The sequence below is a fragment of the Mytilus trossulus genome, chromosome 10 (genome assembly GCF_036588685.1).
Source record: "Mytilus trossulus isolate FHL-02 chromosome 10, PNRI_Mtr1.1.1.hap1, whole genome shotgun sequence".
Taxonomy (NCBI): Eukaryota; Metazoa; Mollusca; class Bivalvia; order Mytilida; family Mytilidae; genus Mytilus; species Mytilus trossulus.
In genome coordinates this window covers 67439823-67456813 of record NC_086382.1, presented here as the reverse complement: position 1 = coordinate 67456813, position 16991 = coordinate 67439823, and the positions used below count along the sequence as shown (strand labels likewise).

The 16991-nt window shown below is 31.8% G+C and overlaps 1 protein-coding gene across 1 annotated transcript; it reads left to right on the top strand.

Annotated features, from left to right (window-relative positions):
* The first annotated feature begins 2275 nt into the window (after window positions 1-2275).
* Window positions 2276-16608, top strand: LOC134686523 (uncharacterized). The gene is made up of 10 exons (XM_063546188.1): window positions 2276-2476; window positions 2809-2880; window positions 3589-3660; window positions 5053-5207; window positions 7123-7263; window positions 9883-10023; window positions 11811-11948; window positions 13063-13203; window positions 13536-13698; window positions 16295-16608. Exons 1-9 carry the CDS (start codon window positions 2304-2306, stop codon window positions 13688-13690), a joined length of 1188 nt encoding a protein of 395 aa, XP_063402258.1. The 5' UTR covers window positions 2276-2303; the 3' UTR covers window positions 13691-13698; window positions 16295-16608.
* The last annotated feature ends 383 nt before the right edge of the window (window positions 16609-16991 follow it).

The following is a 16991-nucleotide window of genomic DNA, read 5'->3' as shown; positions in this document are numbered from 1 at the left end:
AACTAAAGCTGCTGATATTCACATCATTTATAAATGGCGGATAATTATTTAATTGGAAATCAAACACATATGCTTATTTTGATAATAGTTGAAGTTTCATGAGTTTTCTCGAATCAAGCTTTTATTTGATATGAGCGTCACTGATTAGTCTTATGTAGACGAAACGCGCGTCTGGCGTACTTAATTATAATCCTGTTACCTTTGAACTTTTAACTATTAACCTGTTATTCACTTATGACATGAACATGAACCCAAAAAAATTATTAAACTTGATATAAAAAAATGCGATATTAATTTTCATATGACAAGTATTCATAATCAACATGTGAAAAGTAAGTAACAAACTTGATTATAATTTTCAATTTTTTATATGTATGGGAGAAGTTTGGTTTTTTCTCCGTTTTTTTTTTATCTGTGACTTAAGATTTCATTTTAAGATTCCATACCACTGCATGTATTATATATGTCAACATATAATCATGTATCTTTGTTTTGAACTCCATCTTAGCTTTGAATGTGCAGACTTGCTTGAGAAATAGAATATGTTCATCGACTGGTATTCATTTTGGTCGTTTTCTAAAAAGCTATTGGTGTGTTGTGGGATAATTTTCTTGAGGAAGCAGCTAAAAAAAGCTATTCTATATTCTATATTCAGTTGCAGTCATATTTGAGTAGGAAATAAACTGATATCATTTTAAGGGTATTTAAAAGGAAAATTTAACCTTTTCTAATAGGTTTTTTTTACTATAATTGTGGTACTGGCTCAAGTGAGGGGATGACTAACGATAATCTATAAATATCTAAAAAAAGAATATGATGCAAACTTTTGCGCTCGAGCAATGTCAAACTTGCCCTGAAGGGTGTTTAGAGTTTGATAGCATAACAAACATAAAGATACATTGCAGCGCCAAATTTTTGCAAAATATTGAATATAAGGATCTATTCCTCCTCTCCTCCTCCCCCCCAAAAAAAAAACCAAATTGATAAAAATTCCTACTTAAGGAGTAACTGCCCTAAGTTCTTTTTCCCTGCTTGCATTTGTTTTGTCGTAACCTTGCAAATTATAAAAGACACAGAGAAAAAAAGTAAGATCTAATAATAAAGCTAACATAATCAAAATTATCAGTAAACTCCACCAATGAGTTATTGCTGTCGAATTACACGTTAGCCAATAACGAAGATTTATTACCATTAAATGGAGTTAATACTTCATTGGGGATTAAAAATAACAGTAGTGTTTGCTCAATAATTGTCATCCCTCTTCTTCTCTTTTACAAATACAAAGTTGAAGACCAAAGAGTGACCTGTGATTCACATCCTTGACTCTATTTTTGTCTTAGGTAGAAAGTTTACTCATTTGCAACATACCACATCTCCTTAAATATAACCACAGACAAGTGGTACCAACATGTGTGATACAGATATTTCATATTAATATTACCTGTATCATTTAACTGCACCAATTGGCACATTTTAATTAATATCACTTCAGTGATGTTCGAGACCAAATAATTGGAAAATCGAAAACTAAAACATACTTTGAAAAGATATATCTGAAATAGACACAGGACTCACCAGTGACACTCGAGTCCAAAAATTTAAAAAGGCTAACGTTAGTTTTCTCGTTTTAATAGTTTTACATTTGTCTTTTAGCCGACTATGTAGTATTGGTTTTGCTCATTGTTAAAGGCCGTACGGTGACCCATAGTTGATAATTTATGTCTCACTTGGACTCTTGTAGAGAGTTTTGTCATAGGCAATCATTTCACATCTTCTTACTTTTACAAAGTAAAAGAACATTGAGGACCCGACATTCCAAAAGGTTTTGCTAACTACAAGTAAGGAAACTTACAGTTGTCACATTGTCAACCATACAACATCTCCTCATTTATATACGTCTCGGTTAAGAATAATTCTATTAGTTGTTCAAATGTTACCACTTTAGGTGTCTATTGATGGCTGAGAGATGGTCATAATCTTGACAAACATTTTAACTCTTTTCACCTACGTCTCTATCTGTAGCTCTACAAAATTCAAATTGAATGATTCTGCTTAAATTCACGCGTACAGTAATACGTTATTTTCTAAAATGTTATTTTCAAAAGTTTGATACAGAGATTATTTAAAAATCGCTTATGGTTTTGTAAATACTGTTTTTGGTCAGCGAAATAATGAAACGAATATACAGAGACATACCGGTCGCCATATTTTGTTCGTCAATTCTCATGTCATAACTGTTTTTAAAAAACAGTGTTATATTATTTTCCAGCATTTAAAGACACAAGACTAACTAAGCTGGCACTATGTTCTGTATGTTGATTATAATTTTGACCGCCGGCTTTTTACAAGAAGTTTATGCTAGTAGGTGTACTGCAGAAGAACTATCTATGTGTTCTTGTGAAGGAACAAAAGTGTTTTGTGAATTTGCTGGTTTTACAGAAATACCTATCAATATACCCAAATCAACAACCAAATTGTAAGTCTTTTAAATATGTACATCGTATTGCAGGTAGTTTCATCAATATGATAACAATTAAAAAAAATAATACTTAGATTGATGACGTCACAATCGACGAAAAGAGGACGGGATTATGAACAGTTCTATCGTTTAGTAAGCATTTAAAAATATTTACACATACCCTAATCGTATATTAGTATGTGTGTAAACAAATAAAAAAAAAAATAAAAAAAATGTAATTGTTCAACGGAAGTTTAAAATGGAATTATTATTTTACCCTAGCCTGGTGATGGAACAACCAACATTTTACTACTGTTTGTTTCATGATATAATTGTTATTTATTTTGTAGATTCCTAAAAGGAAATTCTATTACTGCAATAACATCCGCCTCGTTATCCAGATTGACATCGCTTAATAAGTTGTAAGTACAGTGTTAGAATATGAAAATTATGAATATTTGAAATCACTTTGAAATATATCTATAAAACTATAGATATTAAAGTCATTCACATTTGACCTAAAATAGTATCGTTTCCTTCATGCATATTTGATATTATGTATAATTTGAGTTACTTTCTTTTATATATAGTAAATATAGTTACTTTTTCAAATAATGATTTCTAATTGCTAATGTATGTTTTTTTTCTGTTGGAAAGACACTTATTGTATAGTCGAACATTACTACTGTGAGGGCAGAAGTTATTAAAATGTTGACTTTTTTAAAATTTAGAATTTTGAATATTGATTGTTTTTTTTTAACAAACATAGTATACATGTTAAATACATGTGTTACACGTAGCTTGTATAATCTTGAAATTATGCAGACAGTTCACAAATATCATTTAGTCTAAAATCGAGTACTACACATATTTGGAAACAGTTATCTCACTGATTATCAATTGGATGATGCAGGTTAACATTAAATGTGGTGTGACTTAGATCTAATTAAAAGATACAATGTTGTAACAATTAAATAATTCACTAATTTTTTAAATGAACGAGGACTATTTGTTCTTTGAACTGATACTGAGTTTTGTGAATGTATGTTTAAAAAGAAGATGACTTAATATTTATTTGAATACATGTATATATTTTAATGGAGATGACTTTATATATAAATACCTTACAGAGATTTATCGAATAATGACATTTCAAGTGTAGAAAGCGGTGCATTTAACAGTCTTCATTCGTTGAAAAGTGTGTAAGTACTATCAACAAATATGCAATTTTGTTTTATTTATATATATGCAGATAAATATTTCAGAACATGTAGTCTGTAGTTCATTACAGTTAATATGTATTGTGATAAACATCAACTGAGATGGATATATAAAGACAACATATGTATTTGTTTCTTTTGTCGTTTTGTTTCTTTAGTTGCATCTAGGCTTTATGATTGCCTTTAACCACAAGTTAACAAGGATTGCGTTCACCATCGTAGCAGATAAATAATGCTACGTAGTGCTACATAGATTTATGACTATTGAACGTGTAGCTAGACAGCTGCTATCAATATATACGTAGCAGCTAGGCTAGCTACACGTTCAATAGTCATAAATCTACGAATCCCTAAGTAGCCGGTACGATATTGAACGAAACCCTGATGATAAGTATGATCAGTATCTCGGTCCAAGAGGTGCACCCGTTATCACATGTATTGTTCGCATAAAACATGGATACAATTTAATGTTACGGTGTGAATATCTTTCCAATGTTGTAACAGGGCTATACCAAATAGAGGCAACAATAGTTTACTGCTGTTTAAAATTCATAAACCGATTGAGAAAAAAAAATAATCCGGTAAGAAACAAAAACAGAGGGAAACAAATCAACTGTAAGAGGAAAACAACAAAACGACTGAAACACTGAAAAAAGGGAAATCACAAAAGGACTGAACTCCGAGAAAAACTCAAAACGGAAAGTCTTTAAGAGTGCAACAAAAAAACAAACGCCAATGCAACATACATAGATAAGGGAGATAACAATTCTCAAGCATAACTTGTAAACCAACAGTAAAACATTAAGGTTAAGTATCGGGTCACACATCCGCAAAGATTCTCATTGAAGAGAACTGGTGATATAAATACTAGTCGTCGAAATCTCTTTAAATTATAATCATCTACAACTTTTCAGCAATAATACAGGTCTTTTATATTACTGTGTTTTCATTATGGAATACCTCAATAAAACATTGTCAAGTATTCACAATCTGAATTCCTCTTATCGTGCAATAAAGATAGCATTTCGTCTCATACTGAATGAAAAAGTTGAAAAAAAAATCAAATTTGACTAAAATTACCATACATGATTTATACTGATTAAAAAGTATATCCAATCTACAAAAAGTACAAAAGAAACGAATGTAAATACCTGAATAAAATGCATCGGCGTTGCGGCAATTACACATTCTTGATTTGCAAAATTTTTACTTTTAACGTTTCTGATGAAGGTACATCCAAATAACAGCTTCCGAAATCTTGAAATGCGATTATTTTTCTATTTTCTCGAAAGTTTTAAGGTCATTTTTGTTTTATTCAATGTTATGAAAACTGTTGTTTCAATATTACATATTAACGTACTTGTTTCAATGTAGTTCCTTAAAAAGAAACCCATTGGTATGCTGCAAGATGACCAATTTGATTAGATGGGCATACACTAAAAAATTGTGTATGTTCCTTGGCACATGCACTTATTATAACATGATCACCGACATCCGCAAGTTTGACACAACACGCTGTTCTTATCTAGGTAGGTTTATTAACTTTTATAAGGGATTAGGCAATGCCATTCACGGTTCTGATATAATGACTTGTTCAGACTGTGTATTGCAAATGCAGGTAGGTTTAGAACAAAATATAATGTCAAAATATATTATTTAAGCTTCCCAATAGTGAACTATACATTTCCTATTAACAATATTCGAGTATTGCTTGCATCCGTACTTATTACTCAGTTCATACGATACTGTAGAATTTACATTTCGTATCAAGATTGTTTCAATGACTTGTTGATTGATTGGTGATTGATTTTCGCCTCATCAGGACAAAAAGATGCAATATCTTTTTCACGACAGATATTTTCATTTTTAAAAAAAAAACACAACTCGTTCTCTCGTCCTCAAATGTGAACGACTAAATTAAACTTTTCATCACATTTGTACTTTTATGAGTAACTCGATGGGTGCCTCATATAGAGCAGGTGTACTTTCCTTTTTGGAGCACCTGAGCTTTTACACGATTGTTATGGGCCTTGTTGCTAACTTTTCTGTTTCCAGTGTTGTTTTTTTCGCAAACTGTTGTTTCTCGTTTTGTCGCTTTCTTTTTTGTTGGAATTGCGCCATTTTGTTTGAGATTGATGAGTTTTATTATCGCTTTTGTATTTTCCGTTTCTCTTGCGTATATTCCATCGGTTGTCCAAGTGACTTGAATGAAACAGAATGACAAACCAGCTTCACACACTGCATTATGAAAACAGTGGATATATGCTAGTTGATTATTTCTAATATAAAAGTTGATTAATTATGGTCTCTATTCGAACAATAGCGCAATCAACAAATTACTACTTAAACCAACAGTTTACATTTGCAGTCTGTTTTAGCTCTAAAATAGTTTGATTAAATGAATTTACTTGAAATTTGCCAGTGTTTTATTTTGTGTATATAATAGTATTTTAACCGTCAGACTACATATAGAATAAGGAGACGTAGTATGATTGGCAACTAGTATAGTTTCCGTTTGAGAACAAATGACGTTGAATGGAAGACACTATAGGATACCGTAGTACCTTTCGACATGAGTAGAATACATACCGTGAAGTCAACTATAAACTGTGAAACAAATCAAGTTTAAAAGCTAACGATAAAACAAATATGTCAGATAGCAAACGTCGACAACGACTGTATTACGGACTCCTGACTTCATAGAACAGACACAATATATAATGTTGTGAGGTTATACGCCCAACTCATTCCTAAACATAATGATCAAGTTAGTGTTTTAGATTTATCAATTAAACGAGTTTGTTCAAAATGTGTAATTCATAAAAAATAAAGAAAAATCTCTGCATTGAAGAAATGATTTGGTGCGTATAAGCATAGCTACATCCTGTCGATAAACTTGATTGCTGAAACGTACAAAATCTTGGTCAAAGAGAAAAATTACATCTTTAATAATATCATTACTATTCCAGTCGGTTTATTTATATACTAGACATCAGATAGGTTTAGGCATACCCATCTCTCATTCGTTCATTGAATAAGTCTTTCTTACTTTACTTGAATTCTGTTTTAATGGAGAGTTACACACTCGCAAATATGTTAATATCTCCACATTATTATATGTCTGTCCCAAGTAAGACGCCTGTTACTCAGTGGTCTATTTTTCGTAATTCATTTAGTATTTATGCGGTTGTTGCTTTTCTCGTTTACATTATTTCATATTTTTTTATTTTTCCATGGCCTTTCATAGCTTACTTTAGCTTACAATGTACTGCTAATATATAGTATGTCAATTGCTTATTTATAAAGGTTGTACGGATACTTCTTATTGTTTCTTAAACATGTAAAAGTTACATCAATTGATATCTGATGGATAGTTGTCTCATTATTTTTATATTCATTGAATCCATTTCAACGTTTTACTGCTGTGATGTTAATATTTTCCAGAAGCAATGCCTTGTATAATGAGTGCATGGACTAACTGGCAAGCACCAGATGCCACGGGAACTATATACAGATATAGAACTGTAGTCAGACCTCCCTTAAATGGTGGCAATAAATGTGAAGAACTTTTCGAACTTAAGAAAGGTAATTTTTGATACCTTCACCAGACAGAATAATAAATCTTCATCATCATTTTTCAAACCTGGATAATACTTTGTCCGTACTTTTATTAAAAGTATAGGTTTAACAAGGCCACTGCAGGCTATCTCCTTAAAATTGAAGCTACACAGATATTAGTTGTTTGTCAGGTTCATGTGACGATGAGATATCTCTATTAGATTTATATACTTTGAATTGTAAAGGCTTCAAAATATACCAAACACTACACTGCAAATTAAATGAAAAAAAACAAGATGTATTTTCTATAACACAAAAGATTATTTTGCTACATGAATTCTTCACATACAAAAAAAATAACATCATGACAAAAACGAAAAAGGTCGAAAAGAATAAGTCCTCAAAACTTAAACTGAGCAAAGCCGGGTTAATTTCAGACGCTACAGAAGGGTAAACAGTTATCAAAAGTACCAGGAATATTATTTAATACACAAGACACGCGTTTCGTCTACATAAGACTCATCAGTGACGCTCAGATCAAATTTGGTAAGAAGCCAAACAAGAACATAGTTGAAGAGGATTGAAAACACAAATTTCCAAAACTTTGTGCAAAATACGGCCAAGGTAATCAATTCCGGCGATAAGAAAATAAATCCTTAGTTTTTCGAAAAAATCAAAGTTTTGTAACAGGAAATTTATAAAAATAGACCTTATAATTGAAATTCATGTCAACACTAAATTGTGACTACTGGGTTGGTGATAACCTCGGGGACGAAACGTCCACCAGCAGTGGCATGGTCTGCTCCATTAGTTGCATTTGTCACACTAGTAAGCATAACGTCTGTGATAAATCTCATTTGACGTTGTCACAATCGATGAAACAAGGACGGAGTTGTGGTTATGACAATATTGGAACATATCTGTAATTATGTGTTATACAGATAATCTTACTTTGAGATTAAGAATTCCTATCTAGATATGAACCAAGGGTTTACACAAAAAATGTCATTTTGTCACTAGTTGTCTTTTGCAATGAAGGGGAAAAATATCTATATCTGAATATAGAATCGTGAAGTGTTTCTATATAAAAGGATTTTTTATGAATATTTCTATGATTTGTAAATTTACACAAAAGAAGTTTATCGATAACATTTCATATATAACAAGATACACATCAATATAACAAGGACAAGGAGTTAGTTAACCCCAAGAAACAGCAAGACCGGGTACGTCATCGGGGAAGGCGTCTTATCATATGCATTCATCACACGGAAGGCGAATCAACGCTCAGCAAAAACAGGGTGATTGAAAATATCAAATTCCATAGTAAATTCGAAAATGGAGACGTCAATAAAACCTGACAAAATCAAATGCTCGACTATATCAAATAGCAGAACGAATAGAAGGCAAGTGTCATATTTCGTTAGTGGTACACAAATATTCCGGAAAAAAATGGTGAGTTGAGCTCGGTTTTATAGCTACGTATACTGCCGTCTTGTATAATGATTGTTGATAGTTCAGCAATTTAACAATTGAGATGCGCATCATGAGAAAACATAATCGAGTAACGTGAGAATAAGCGTAATATTGCAGTAGGATTTGTTTGATTATACCTAATAGATGCTTAAACATGCATAATTGTACCAGAAAAAAGACGGAGTAATTCAAACAAACTAACAAAAATATATGCTTCAACAATGAGACCAATCCATCACGTAGTGTGCGGCACACAATATTTAATCTAGACTACAATCTGTCGATACCTGTATCTTAGCATTGCACAAGGTCATGTTTTTCTCTGACTGTTTATGATGTCTATACACTAAGTCCAAAAGATGTTTGATGTGTACTAATTGATAATAGATGCATGTTTTTTTATTAGTTGTTATTGGCTTTGAACTAGCTATCAGTAACTGCGAGGTCTGCACTTATTGTCTATTTGGTGTTGGGATGTACGAGACCACCTTTTTTATTAGATATATCCCATTTGTATCCATCTAATGAGTTAAGCTTTTATTCAAACAATTTGTATAGTTCGTTTTTATGTTGTACTGTTACACAACGGTTCTATGTAAGGGAAGTGTTGGGACCCCACTAACATGTATCCCCCCGCCTGCAATTATGTGGTTGTCGTTTATTGTTGTGAAACATATTTGTTTTTCGCTCATTTTTTTTACATTGATAAGGTCGTTAGTTTTCTCGTTTGAATTGTTTTACATTTGAAAGTTCTGGATCTTTTCAAGTTGACTATATGGTATTGGCTTTGATCATTGTTGAAGGCTGTACAGTGAGCAATAGCTATTAATTTCTGTGTCATTTAGTCACTTGTCAAAGAGTTGTCTTATTGGAAACTAACTTATTGGGGCCTTTTATAGCTGACTATACGGTATGGGCTTTACTCATTGTACTCACCGTACGGTGACTTATAGTTGTTAATGTCTGTGTCATGTTGGTCTCTTGTGGACAGTTGTCTCATTGGCAATCATACCACATCTCCTTTTTTATGTTATCTTTTATAATGGGTAAATGTTTAGTCGAAATGAACTTCTAGTGCAATAATACTAGTACCGTTAATGTTATCCTACATGTTCAGAATTGTTGGTTCTACAAATAAACAGTGGTTATGAGTTAAATTGTATAATTTAGAACAAATACCTTGTATGCTGAGTGAATGGACAATTTGGAGTTCAGCAGATGCAACTGGAACAGCTTCCAGATACAGGACAGTCATTAGACCTACTCTTAATAATGGCACAGAATGTGGAGACCTTCTGGAATCAAGGAAAGGTTTGTTTAATAATGAATATATCAATGAATAGATAGTATTCAGTAAAAACAAACCTGTATTCTAACATACTGAACTCCATGGTCAATTTAAACAGGAGAAGTCCATAAAACCTTACAGAATCAAACGATAGACTAAATTACTCCAGAGAAGGTATTATAATAACTGCCATATTCCTGACTTTGTACAGGCATGTTCCGAAGAAAGTGGTTAGTTAAACCTGGTTTTATACCCTTCCACTTGTATAACACTTAGTATATAGTTCCGATTTAGTTACATAATTTAACCGTAAGAATTTACCTTACACAGTAACGCGCGTCTGGCGTACTAAATTATAATCCTGGTACCTTTGATAACTATATGCTATAAAAAGGCAAAGTCAGAAATCGGATGTTCAGTAGTTGCCGTTTTTTTATGTTAGTTTCTCGTTTCTCTATATTTTTTTTTATATAAATGGGACCATTGGTTTTCCCGTTTGAATGGTTTTACACTAGTAAGTTTTGGGGCCCTTTATAGCTTGCTGTTCGGTGTGAGCCAAGGCTCCGTGTTGAAGACCGTACTTAGACAGACATATTATGGTTTACTTTTATAAATTGTTACTTTGATGCAGAGTTGCATCTTATATATTAATATCAATATCTATTGACTCAACAAATTGACAACCTTTGTCAAATATAAAAACAAAGAGATGTGGTATGAATGCCAATGAGACAACAATCCACCCAAGTTTGCTTAAAATGGATGTAAGCAATTACATGAATAATATGCAACCTTACGGCCTTCGGCGATGAGAATACCCAATACTGTAGAGTCGGTTTTTTTAAAAATAACTATTACGTATTTTCTTACAAATCCTATTTAAAGCTGAGTTTATTTTCGTACTGAATCTGTGATGCAGTAACATTGGTACTGTTAATTTTATCATATCTTTGGAGTATTAGTTACATTAAATAAGGTTGTGGCTGTGGTTTTTTTTATTTTATCATATAGCACAACTTCCATGTATCCCGAGTTTTTTGAACATATATTAATCATGAAGATGTACCTGATTACAGATTAGCTAAATATCTATCGTAAATGATCGTATGCTAGTCACAGAAATAAGTATTAATAATACGTCTAAACAATTGACAACTCTGCAACAGAACCGTCTATTACAGTACAAGTGAATGTGATACACGGCTGAAATCACATTCTTTGTTCATTCTATATTCATAACTACTCAAAATATCAACACAACCATGTTAAATCTGCAAATTTGCGGATGCCAATTTTTATTCTTCCTTGGTTACACTTAACGAACCGTATCAAAAAGAACTGTCATATTTCTGACTAAGGACAGTTATGCTCATGCTCCGAAGATGTTGTGAGTTAAACCTGGTTCCGTAAGCCTCCCACTTTTGTGATACTTGTAATTATTTCCGTTATAGGGGCAAAATATTACCGTACAATTAACCATAATAGAATTTAAAAACGGTTGATTTATCTGATTTCCACCAAGCACATAACCATTGTGAAATATCAAAACAAGGAGACGTGGTATGATTGCCAAGAGACAACTATCATCCCAAGTTTTAAAAAAACTGGATGAAAGCAATTATGGCCAATCATACGGCTATGAGATACCCAATACCGTATAATCTACTAGAAATAAGCATTACATAAATTATTTATGGGTCATACTGAACATGATGTGCAGTAAGATTGGTATCGTTAATGTTACTGCATCTGTTGAATACTAATTGCACTAAAGAAAACCAGTGGATATGTGTTATATTTTATCATTTAGTACCACTGCCATGTATCAGGAGTGATTGGTTTCCATGGAGTCAAGACGCCACAGGAACGCGTAGTAGATACAGACTTGTAACTAGACCTGCAATTAATGGGGGCAAGGGATGTGAAGACCTTTTTCAAGGATTGAGAGGTTTGTTCAATTTTGAATTTACCTATAACGAAAATATTACCGTCACTTTGGAAAAGTATTTAAAGATTTTTTCCGACTCAAGAAAGCTATTTTCATAACTCTATAGTAGTGTAAGGGTCAAAAAATGCAATATAACCATTGGATTTCAAATATGAATCTCCAAGTATTTGTGTATCAATTTAGATATGTATGATTTATAAAGTTAGACAACATAAGTGCCATGTTCAAATCTCATTCAACAATTCAGAAGACAAAGATAAATATAAAAAAGGGAAAGAAAATCGTTAACTCAAAAAGAAGCCAGGTACGTCAATATGGTACTTGTACACTCAATGCAAATCAACACTGTAATATAAACCATTGAACCGAATGGTCAATTTTCAATGGAGAAGTCCATAAAACCTGACAGAATCGAACATTAGACTATTTATCCTTTAATGAAACGTCTTGAAAACAACTGTCATATTTCTGACTTTGGACAGACATGTTTCGAAGATGTTGTGAGTTAAACCTGGTTTCGTAAACCTTTCACTTGACACTTGTATATAGTTCAAGTAAAGTGACTATTTTAAACCGTAATGTTTAACCATAATATCAAATGAGAAAGCTGGACTCAACACAATTGCCACTAAACACATAACATCCGTTATTGAATTTAAAAACAAGGGGATGTGGTATGATGGTCAATGAGACAAATATCAACCAAAATTCAAATGAAGTGGATGTAAGCAATTACAGTAAACTGCATGGCCTTCAACATTACGAAATAAAACATACCATTTAGTCGGCTATACATAACCATTTCATATTTAATCTTTTAATAGCTAATTCTATATGATGTATACAATGGGATGTCGTATGATAACCGATGAGACTCAAGTTTAAATGATGTTGATGTAAGCAATTATTAATAGACACGCGTTGGGCCTTCAACAATAGGTAAACCCCGAACCGTATAGTCGGCTATAAATAACCTTTATATTATATACTTATGTATATGTGTATTGTCATCCTGAACCTGTAGTGCAGTATCATTGGTACCGTTCATGTTATCTGTTGAGTACTAGTTGCACTAAAGAAAAACAGCGGTTATATGTAATATTTTATCATTTAGTACCACTACCATGTACTACGAGTGATTGGTTTCCATGGAGTTCACCAGACACCACAGGAACAGTTGCCAGATACAGATATGTACTAAGACCTGCTCTTAATGGGGGCAAGGGATGTGGAGACCTTTTGGATCTAAGGAAAGGTTTGTTTTGATTCTGTCACATTGGCAAAGATCTTTTCCTGATTAACCTGATTAAAGGTAACTTTCTGTAATAGTTTTATAATCTAATAACAGAAAATAAAAATGATATTTCAAAATATTGAATCATCCATTTTTTTCTGTTCAAACGTTTTTCAGCCCAAATATCTACGATTTGAAAATCAAAACATCCATATGACAATGTTAAAAAATATCACTAAAATACTACGTGACAGAAGCACAGCACAAATACACGCAAGAACATTCATAACAGAGAAACGCGAAACACATAATATAATAGAACATGTTATATTTTATTATATTTTATTATCAAGAACCACTGCCATGTATCCTCAGTCCCTGGTCACCGTGGGGTACACCAGATGCAAATTCAGTAGGTTTCAGATCCAGAACTGTGATCAGACCTGCTCTTAATAATGGCACGGAATGTAATGGGAATCTTCTGGAAAGTAAACATTCTGGAAAGTAAACAATTTAGTAAGTTTATTTTGAATATTTCAAAAATTTTCAAATGATAAATAGCATGATATGTCATATCTGAATATTATGTGTGTGTTCCTGTCTTCTATTATATCTAGGATCTATAAATAAAGGCAACAGAAGTTTACCGGTGATCAAATCTCATAAATAGATTAAGATAATTTATAAATTAAAATAACAAAGGAAAGAATTGTATAACCTCCAATAGGAGCGAGACCAGGGGTGTCACAAGTTACTGGTCTATCTATATACATGCATCACCAGCTTAAGATATATCAATACAAATTTTATACAGTAACCTACACAAGCAAACGATACTTATAAAATACTTTCAAAATTCTTTTAACTGATTAAATAGATGAATATAACTTGTTCACATTAATTCATAAATAATTGATTAACATAATTCATTTTGATTTACAAAGGTGTATATGCAAGTGTATATCTAAAATAAAAGAGTTGTTCGATCAATCTTGTCTTAATTCAAGGGCAAAAAACATGTCAGAAATTGGCAGTTGATGATTAAAATAGGGTATCAAGTTTCTTCAACTCATAGACACACACAATATTTTTCATGTTATCTCTAAAACTTAAAATTTTGCACAATCTCCAAATCCGGAGTGATCGCATAGATCCAGTTATTTTGACCTTAAAGAGAATGAGTTAACAAACGGCAGAGGCCTCTTGAAGTTTAATTACTCTCCTGTATATGTAAAACTAATAAAACTAAAAAAAACCTTAACACATTTGTGCATTATGTATTGCCAGTGGATAGAGGGGATGCTTTACATGGTATTGATATTTTAGATATTCAACTTGCAATTAATGACCAATAATATTTTTGGAAACCCTTCTCCTGGAGGTTAGAGGTAGGACTATTTTTTACTCAACATTTATAAAAAGAGAAAGGATAAAATTAGAAAATCCAACTGACTGAGGAAATACAAAATTTTGAAAATAAGGTACAAAGGACAATCTTGATGAAATAGAAGCCAAAAAATATCAACTTAGAATTTTTAGACAGAACAAAGTTAAAGGTCAATATGTTAGGTCAAGAATCAAATGGACTGAAGAAGGGGAGAGGAAAACTATTTTTCTAATTGGATTTTAGATATAGTTCATATCGAAATTCCACTTAATTTGAATATTGCCATTTTTTGCCCCTATGCATTTTGTAAATTGAATTTTATCAAAAAATGAAGTTATTATATTGACAAAGTACTTCGTTTACAGACCTAAGATGCAAGATATCAAAACCTTATATCAAAGGGCTTCGAAATTACATAAAAGAAAACTTGATTTTAGAGAAACATATTTCCTCAAAATATTTAAGTGTGGAAGAACACAATTTTTACTGGAACCCCTGAGCTATAGGCTCACTGATTAAATTTAAAGGCGGTAAGTGCATATACATATGTGTATATCAGTATTTGAAAGCATTTGTATAAAAAGTAAAGTCACTAAAATATTGAACTCCGAGGAAAATTCAAAACGGAAAGTCCATAATTTTCTATACTATTAATCCATATGCATGTACATATATTTCTTGCACTACTATTACCACTATTTTTAAATTAATGAACATGTTTTTACGATACGTAATCCATAGGTCTCATACTGTTATTACATAGAATGCTTATTATGATTATTTATTTCACTTGCTTGACTATTGTGCCACAAGATAAATATATGCTGTTTATTCATGAAGGAAAAGATAATTATAAAAAATAGAAAATGGTGGACTAAAACCTGATTTTAAAACTAAATTAACCACTCATTTGTATGACAGTCGTACCAAATTCCATTATAATGGCAACAACGGGTTAGCAAAACAAACACAATATTATAGGTAAAAACGTCAACAAGTGGGATGCAGCAGTCAATATTGTAATATATTCTTAATCACTATAAAAACAAATAACTGCTTGAACAAATGAAAATAAAAGATATTTAGACCAAGAGCATAAGCAAAAACGAAGGATATAATTTCAAAATTGACCATAGCACAATGGCAGGATGTATGCGAGAAATATCTGTTTGGGTGCTCCGTATGAAATTTTCTTATGATTTATAATTTTTAAAATTTAAGCAGATACTGAAATGAAATTTTGTACACTTAATCAGTAAATCATGAAATTAGTTCTATACTTGTTTTATTTATTTCCGGCGGGTAAATAATATTATATTGAGACAGTCCTCAAACTTTACGGACTACACTCGTAAGTACTGAGCTACGTCATAAATATATAATCAACAATTGACTTACCAGTAAACATGGAAAAAAATGAGCATTTTACACGAAATTAAGATGATAAACAAATGCCAGTACCAAGAAGTAATACTTCAAAGCAATCTTGTATTATTTGGAAGGATCATACGGAATACTTATTCCTAAGTATTAAGTATGAGTGTTTGTTTTAAATTAATTGGAAAAAAATAGAAAATGGCAGAGGATTATATAATAATAATGAGTGAATCAAATCTGTTTAAAATAACAAAAATACAACAATGACTTCAGTAATATATCAATATTAACAAGTGCAAACAATATAAAATCGCACAAAAAGTAAACATGTTGTAATTTTATTTTCAGCATAAAATAGCGCAATGAAGGACTACACACAGAATATTGGCTAATGAAATCTACCAAGGATCCTTGCATCTATGGATTGCGGAAAGCTGTATAGAGAATTATGTCAAATTACCTTCACGTTGTTTCATAAATTGGCGGGATTGTGCATAACAAATGTTTGTGTACATTTATATTACAAGGGATTTTTATTATTTTTGTGTGTCTCTCCTTATTCTTAATTATGTATTTTGTGTATCTCACATGTGTAACGGGTTGTGTACTAATGTATGTTAATTTATAGTGATGTAATGAGGGTTAAACCATTGGTAACTGTTGTAGAGGATTTTGAAATGTCTTATTTAGTTTAGTCAATAAAAATCGGTATCAATTTTATGTTTTATATCTTTTATCAACGGCACTATAATGAAGAACATTTTATTTATCAAACTTAATCTTTTAACTTTAAAGTAATCTATTAAAGTATGATGAGTTTATTTCTAATCCTTCAATAATCTGCTCCTTTGATAGTAGCAGCCATGTTTGCTGAAAATTGGGCTCATTGACCACAGTTCTTAATTAATGGTGATCTAAATGTTTAGTAGCAATAAGCCCTTTAAAAAGTTGATATGTATTTTGTTTTATTTATTGCCTGTCTCCATTATACTATGTTCCATATAAGTGATTTTGCTTTGCTGGATGTATTGGTTGTTCAGCAGCG